Here is an 8430-nt window from a genome sequence, read left to right on the forward strand (position 1 = left end):
ATTTCATATATATCCATGCTTTCACAGTAAACGTAAGTGAATTCTGGAGGATAAGACGTTTGTGTTATTAGACGCTGGACTGCTCCAGGGTCTTTTCTTTCTGGCACCGCTCTGACTGCTGAAGAGAATTCAAGGCAAAGGTATGGATTATGATGAAGGGCTCTCATCTTTGTTTTCATCCAAGCAATCTGCCTGAGGATGCAGCGTCAATTTAAAAAAGGCACTGTTACAAAAAAAAAGAATCTAAGGCATCAGTTCCAAGTATAGAGACACATTTGTGTACACAGTGCTTTGTTTTATTGAGTTGCAATAGAAGGGGTGGTTAAATTAAGTACAAAATAATTTAAATACAGAACGAGATCATTCACACATCTTGTAGTTAGATGAGATAAATATTTATTCAGTCGTGGATCTGGTCACCTACTCAATGCAGTGCTGTCTTTCTAGTCACGTGTCGTGTTTCTGTTTGGCCAGGATGAAGTCGTCTCTCACTCGCTGCAGCAGATCAGGGCAGAGCGCTACATCCACCGCTGTCATAGCAAGAGCCTTGGCGGTCCTCAGGGCGCCCACCTGGGCCTCTTCAGCTCCTGAGGAGAGCAGTGAAGGAAAAAAGGAATTAGATGGATGGATGGATGGATGGATGGATGGATGGATGGATGGATGGATGGATGGATGGATGGATGGATACGATAATTTCTGGCATTTATCCCGATAACGATAAAAAAATACCAATACAAAAACGTCATCAACGGGAATTTATCTTTCTTTCTTTCTTTCTTTCTTTCTTTCTTTCTTTCTTTCTTTCTTTCTTTCTTTCTTTCTTTCTTTCTTTCTTTCTTTCTTTCTTTGAGGATCATTTCTTTCTTTCTTTCAGGCTCATTTCTTTCTTTCTTTCAGGCTCATTTCTTTCTTTCTTTCTTTCTTTCAGGATAATTTCTTTCTTTCTTTCAGGCTCATTTCTTTCTTTCTTTCTTTCTTTCTTTCTTTCTTTCTTTCTTTCTTTCAGGCTCATTTCTTTCTTTCTTTCAGGCTCATTTCTTTCTTTCTTTCTTTCTTTCTTTCTTTCTTTCTTTCTTTCAGGATCATTTCTTTCTTTCTTTCAGGCTCATTTCTTTCTTTCTTTCTTTCTTTCTTTCTTTCTTTCTTTCTTTCTTTCAGGCTAATTTCCTTCCTTCCTTCCTTCCTTCCTTCCTTCCTTCCTTCCTTCCTTCCTTCCTTCCTTCCTTCCTTCCTTCCTTCCTTCCTTCCTTCCTTCCTTCCTTCCTTCCTTCCTTCCTTCCTTCCTTCCTTCCTTCCTTCCTTCCTTCCTTCCTTCCTGTAAATTGTGCGTGGATTTAACGCAGAACCATAAATCAGCGGGAATTTATCGTTTTTACCGCGAGATGACAAATTGTTACCGTGGGGAATTTTTTTGACGGGTTATCGTGAACGGTAAAATATCGCCCATTCCTACTAATGACTCATTTTAAAAGACACATATACACATGTACATGTACATGTTCACCAGTACCACAACAATTTGATTATCCGAATGAAATAAATAGAAGCTAATGAACTATGTGACCTGGACAAAGAGGATGATGGAAAACTCCTGATCAATAATCATTTGAGTTTCATGACGGTGACCCTTGCTCCCAACAGACGTGAGCCGTCGTACCTGCTGCGTCGGTGTATTCCTCCGTGTGGTTTAATGCGTCAGTGCTGATGTAGAAGAAAGGATGGATACCAGGCACGATGAACGACACGTTGCCAAAGTCCGTAGAACCTGGCAGACGAATACAAATTAAATCTAAAAACCCTTCACTGAAAAATGAAAACAAAACAAGTCTTGTGTTGTGCTGTGTGTTTTCTAATGCACAAACCAAACACCAAAAGAACAATTGTACTTTAACTTACCAGAGAAAGCAGCTGGCTGCTCTGGAAACTCAATCCCTACATCTCTTCCATTACTTTCGTAAAGCTTAGCCAGCGTGGCATTCGGCAGGATGTTATAGAAGGTGTGGGATGGATAGGTCATCTCCACCTACAGAACATGTAACATAGGAAAACTGTATTTTACCATTTCTTCCATTCTATGATTCACCCCAATTTGACTTTCTTTCTTTTTCCCACTGTAAATAGGTTTTTTTTTTTTTAGTACCACCTGGAGTGAGGTCCCACGTGAGCCCTGCAGACCTCCGACACCTCTGCTGCAACACTAAACTGTAAAGTATCACAGAACCTTGAACTAATGCAGTCCAAGAGTAGCATGCGTTTGGAAAATCAGAAGGCTCTGCACGTTCTGCAGGGCGAAACAAACCCGCCTGGATCATGTGTTAAGCACCAAGGAGAAAAACAGCCTACAGGTAATGGTGAATTATGTAACAGTAGCACGGGACCTGGAGCATGCTTACAATAACTTACCGTACAAACGCATTGTTATTACGTTTCTTTTCTACTGTACTTCCACATTTGGGGATATCCGAGGAAATCAAATAGGAGATGACAACAACTCACCTGACAACCAGTTGCCAGAGCTGCAGCCCTGAAGCAAGCCTCCGCTTTGGCCTTTAGGACACACAGATCCTTGAGAAGCGGGGTGCGCAAATAAAACTGGAGCTCAGAATAGGCAGGGATGATGTTGGGCTTTACCCCTCCGTGTTTGATGACGCCTGCAGTGGAGAGACGAAACGAAGCGGATGAGAGACGATAAGATGGGGAGCATCCATAACGTTGAAAGCCACTTTACTTTGATCTCTGATATGCAACAGATAAGGGAAGACTTTGTTTGGCACAGATAACATTCAGTTTCCCTCAGGGTCCGAAGCTTATAAAAGCTGCCCGCTCGTTTGTTTTTAAAACGTTGCAGCAATCACCATCCGTCGCCTGGAACAGGCTGAAACAAAATCGCCAATTTTACTCATTGCAGGCTCTTCCTCACCATGAATTCTCCACTCGGGTTTGAGCTGCTGCCTGAGCAGTGAGATGTTGTTGTAGGCCAGGACTGCAGCATCCAGAGCATTCACGCCCTCCCAAGGGTACGCAGAGGCGTGCGACGCCCTCCCGTGATACTTCACTACGATCCTGTGGAGCACAGGGCCTGGTGGTAAAGGAATGTCTGCAGACATTTAATGTCATTTTACATCTTTTTTATTTTCTTTTAATTTTTAGCTTTTAATTTTAACCTGCAACACACGGTCATTAGTTATGTCTGTCTTTGGTACAGACTAGATAGCATCCGTTTCTCCCTTATCAAAACAAACAAAAAACATCTGAAAACTGATTCATCCCATGTTTCCACGGTGTGCTGGTCCAACCCATGAGCCTCTCAGCCCAGATAAGACGCTACTTCCTCTGGACAAGGTTCACACAGACAAGGTGTTTTCTTTTTTGTTTATGAAAAACAAAGTTAAATGACATTTGTCAATGAATGTAGCTCCATATTGTAGCTCTAGGGGAAAAGGTTTCCCAAAGTAATCCCTTGTCCATGTGGTTGTTAATGATGACTGACAGCTGTGGATACAGAGCCACCTGGGAGATTTGAAGATGATTTGGTGTCCAGCTTGCGCTTGTAACCTTGGTACGGTAAAATAAGGTAAATGAGGTTAGGCTAGGTAAGAGGAGAGGGAGAAATATACAAATCCCTTTTGATCTTTATTTTCCGAACAATTTTAAATATTGTGCTGATGATCTCAGACATTAACCGTCAAACTGGAGATCCTTTGCTTATCTTTGCTCCTCAAAGACTCAGCGTCCCGTGGTTCCTCCTCTTGTACCAACTTGTGATTAGAATCACCTACGGACATCATCTCTTGCAATGAAATCTTGAAAATGAACAATTAACACGTAGAACCCACTTCAAAATAGTGCTTTAAGCCTCTCCAGTGGAGAAAAGGAGAGTTTGACTGAAAAGCCAGCCGTTCAATGGCTTCGTTGAGGTCACTAACAATTATTGGATTGCATTTTTGGAGCCTCTTCAATTCCTCGGTGGATTAATATTTTTTTTGTTTTGGCGTGAGAACCTGTAATTAACTGTCTGCTATTTGTGTGTAAAGTGAAGTCCAGGGGCCTCATTTATAAAAGAGTGCGTAGGATTCATACTAAAAGTGTACGTGCGCTCAAAGCCGAAAATGGCGTGCGCACAAAATAATCCCGATTTATAAAACCGTGTGCACGCACACTTGCACGCAATGTTCGCTTTATAAATCACAGTCCAGCTGGAAGGTTGTGCAGGTGAATTCGCCTCATACCCCGCCCTCTACACGCCCACTTTTTACCAAGAGTGGGCAATGCAAAGTAGTTCATGACTGTATTTGCATATAAATGAGCCTGCTGAGCATGCGCAGCGCCTGCCTGCAGTCTGTTTGTGCTGTGCGTCAGGATGAATGAGACGTATCGAGCCGGGAAACCTTGTCACTAAATTTCACGTAGACTGGGATCGAGATGTTGTGGATGAGGTGGAGGCCAGGAAAACGACATTATTTGGTGGTCACAGTAGTGACATTACTGACAAAAAGAAAGCGAGTGAGTGGCAGCACGTCGTTGCTGCGCTAAACGCTGTGAGTGCCACGGACAGATCTTTCAGATCTTTCAGATTATGAAGCTCAAGAATGAGATCAAGTCATATTTAGGCAGAAACAACTTTTCATTAACTGTATTTGGCCTTCAATCAATTTTTGGCAGGTAAAAAGACCCATTTTCAGGGGAGAAATCAGATTCTGGCAGGCAATCACTTTTTGGCACGACACCAGCACGGCGTGTCCTGCACCGCGGCTGCAGCAGCAGCCCCAGAGTCCTGCCTGACGCTGACGCTTCAAACACAGAGGGACACAATCAGCGCTATTATATTATAAGTCTGATATGTGATGACATTAAAAGTATGACATGAATCTGGCTTAATTTCACCACCTCACCGCCTACGTCGACAGTTCCCCATATCTTCAAAATGTTTGTGCGCTAGGGTCAAGGTTTGCGTAAAGATACGCACATTTTCCCATTCGTTTTTTTTTTTTAAATCCCAACCTTTGCGTAGAAGGTGGTGTGCACATCTTTCAAGCCCTGTTTTGTGCGCATGCAAGCTTTATTAATGAGGCCCCAGATAATTTAGTAAAAAAAGCTTAGAAAGGTAAAAATAAAAAGATCACCTAGCCAACTTTTAATGCCATTTTAAACCCAGATATGAAGGTTCCTGGTTCAAATATTGGCTGAGGCCTTGCTGTGTGGAGATTTTATGTCCAATCCATGCCAGTGTAGGTTTAAACAAGAAAACAACATAAATCACAAAACGCACCACACCTTTACCCCATAACAGCTCGGATAGGCCGCAGCAACTTGTGATGAATAAGAAGCAGAAAATGGCTCGATTGATGGATGTGTTTAATCTAACTTTGAGCAGCAAATGGCCCCGTTCCAATTTTCTTACATTAATGCAAGCCTGAAATGTTGGATACACAGTACATTAACGAAAACCATTAAGCTGATGAGACGAAACGTGAAATATGTTCAAGCTGTCAGCAGGAAAATAAAAGTCGACGCAGCAATCTCCTCGCCTCCCCCTCTGGTTTCTATACTATCTTAACTTTTTCTGTCCTGGTACAAGTGAAAAATAACGTACTCATCGATGGTGACGGTGGGTAGGAATGCCGCGTCCTGCTGAGCAGGATGAGCCATGAAAACGAGGTCAACATCGGCGAAGGCTCCGGCCTGGATCAGGTCGATCTTTCCTCCTATGTCCTCCTCCGCTGGTGTTCCCAGAACAGTTATCTGGAGATGAAAGTGCTCAGTCATGTGACAATTACACAGAATCACAGATTCATTATATAAGTAACAAAATAAATGCAGAATTTTCACTTTAAATATAAAAAAATATTTAAAAAAAACCCCACTTTACTTCACTTGGGAAAAAACATCTTAAGTTTAGTTTTTCTTATAGCTGTGTTAGTATCTTCTCATACACTATTTGAAAATGTTAACTTGCTAGCTATAAATATATTAACCCTTAAAACTCAAAGAATTTCAGCAGCTTTTTTCCATTACTATGTTCAAATGTGGTGTATATACAGTGACTAGAAGAATGTGCAATATAGTCTTATCCTTTTTTTTTCAGCACAACCTAGGCAAATCTTTTTTTCACCTCACCAACTACATAAACACACCTGAGCATAAAAGTTCTCCCAATTTTGAAAGTAGGATTGAATTGTTTTGTTCAAACTTCCTATCACATAGAAAAAACAGAGATCAAAGATTTTTCTTTGATCTTGAAATTCTATTAAAAAAAAGAAATATATCAGTCTCCAAAAGCCAACAAAAATCATATGACTTCCTTTTATTTTCAGGTGGACTTTTATGTCAAAGCATGCCATTTCATAAAAGTACTTCAAAAACGTGTGTATGAATAAAAAATAGAGAAAGGGAGGTTTCACATTAAAATGTAACACCAACTCAAATGATATACCTTTAACTACACAATCCTGAGAGGGGAGAAAAAAAATCAAAAATATTGAAAATCTGAATTCTTTTCATTTAAATGCAAGTCTTGATTTTGGACTTTTAGACTATAATTTAGCGTAAATGTTTTTAAATTGCAATCATATAAATCTGAGTGCTCTCGAAAAAAAATAGCTATAATGACAGATTACATTGTCCTTTGAAAAATAAACAGTAACATCTTCATATGCACATAGGTTCGAAAAAGGAGTAGGAAGAAGTAAACACTTTTTCCTAGTTCCTACCCCTTTATAACTTTGAATTTACATTATTGCCATTATTATATCTACACAATATCCATATAAATATAGTCTATATAAATAATACGTAAACATGGCTATTACTACATAATTATCCATATAAGTATATAGAAAATATAAATATTACATACATATTATATCAATATATAGGAAATACAAATATTATATAAATCTATATAAATATACACTATATAAACTACATAAATATATAGAAATATTCTATGTCATAACTATCATAACTATGTGTATGTATGTATAGGTATGTGTGTGTGAGTATAGTTACAGTATATAATAATAATAATGATAATAATAATAATAATAATAATAATAATAATAATAATAATGTTATTTAGCAGTGTGAGTACAGTGTGTGAGTATTTACAAATACGGGTTAAATGATTAGTGAATGGGGGTAGGATTAAATAAATTTACACTTCTTCTTACTCCTTTTTTGCACATGTAAATTAAGATATCAAGTGTTAAAGGATGAAATTCTTTGTTTTGTTGTTTTGTTTTCTTAAACTTCTCTTGAAGTGTTGTTTTTTACATGTACAAAAATAAAATAAATCAAATATCCCTATATATATATATATATATATATATATATATATATATATATATATATATATATATGTGTGTGTGTGTGTGTGTGTGTGTGTGTGTATGCTACATACATAATAAACATATAATACATGATAGATAGATAGATAGATAGATAGATAGATAGATAGATAGATAGATAGATAGATAGATAGATAGATAGACAGACAGACAGACAGACAGACAGACAGACAGACAGACAGACAGACAGACACATTTGAGGCACACCCAATGAAAGAGTTGAGTCCTATGTTTGATGTATGTCTTTACTTTTAAACTTTGGCAGGAGTACCTTGACGGGCCCCGGGGCCCGGCCCCCCTGGGCCCCCAGAGCGGCTCTCAGCCCCAGCGCGGCCGCGGCTCCCACCTCCGCGATCAGGTTGTGCCCGCAGGCGTGGCCGATCCCGGGCAGCGCGTCGTACTCGCAGAGGAAGCCCACGTTCAGCACGGGCCCCCCGTCCCCGTCCCCGTCCCCGTCCCCGTCCCCGCCCTGCGGGCCCCAGCTGGCCCGGAACGCCGTGGGTAGTTTGTAGTGGCTCTGCACCGTCCACGGCTCCTCCAGCTGGGAGAAGAAGCGCACCAGCCGGTCGTGCGCATGCGTCTCCTCCCCGGCCAGCTCCGGCCGGCTCCAAATGTCCCGACTCAGACTGTGGAGCTCTTCCTTCATGGAGTCTAAGTACACTCGCAGGGTGTCTTTCATTTGTTTTCGTCTGTCCATCGCGAATGAGAGTCTGCGGGCTAAAAGAAAGGATAAAATGTTGAAGTTTGTTGTCATATGCCAGCTGCTCTGCCGGTGGGCTGCTGGGCCAGGGCAGTGCCTGCAGTATAACCACTGCGTCCACACAAACCGAAAGACTGATTTATGGTTCCGCGTTACACCAACGCAGTACCAGTACCTACCAACTGCGTAGGGTGCGGGGCGACGCACACCCTACGACGTAGGCTCTGCGTCTTTTTAACGCAGAACCATAATTCAGGTTTTACACCATGCAGAAATCGCGCAGCGTGGGCGGAACATCTCACCGGAAACAGTTAGGTCAGGGGTCGGCAACGCAAAATGTTGAAAGAGCCATGTTGGACCAAAAACTCAAAAAACAAATATGTC

At 40.9% G+C, this 8430-nt stretch overlaps 1 protein-coding gene across 1 annotated transcript; it reads right to left on the reverse strand.

The window, feature by feature from the left end:
- Window positions 1-255: 255 nt before the first annotated feature.
- LOC133462021 (peptidase M20 domain-containing protein 2-like) lies at window positions 256-8184 on the reverse strand. The gene is made up of 7 exons (XM_061743098.1): window positions 7618-8184; window positions 5594-5742; window positions 2921-3063; window positions 2497-2651; window positions 1897-2023; window positions 1658-1765; window positions 256-587 (listed from the first exon to the last, which is right to left on the reverse strand). Exons 1-7 carry the CDS (start codon window positions 8098-8100, stop codon window positions 448-450), a joined length of 1305 nt encoding a protein of 434 aa, XP_061599082.1. The 5' UTR covers window positions 8101-8184; the 3' UTR covers window positions 256-447.
- Window positions 8185-8430: the final 246 nt, after the last annotated feature.

Source organism: Cololabis saira, chromosome 16 (assembly GCF_033807715.1).
Source record: "Cololabis saira isolate AMF1-May2022 chromosome 16, fColSai1.1, whole genome shotgun sequence".
NCBI classification, from domain to species: Eukaryota; Metazoa; Chordata; class Actinopteri; order Beloniformes; family Belonidae; genus Cololabis; species Cololabis saira.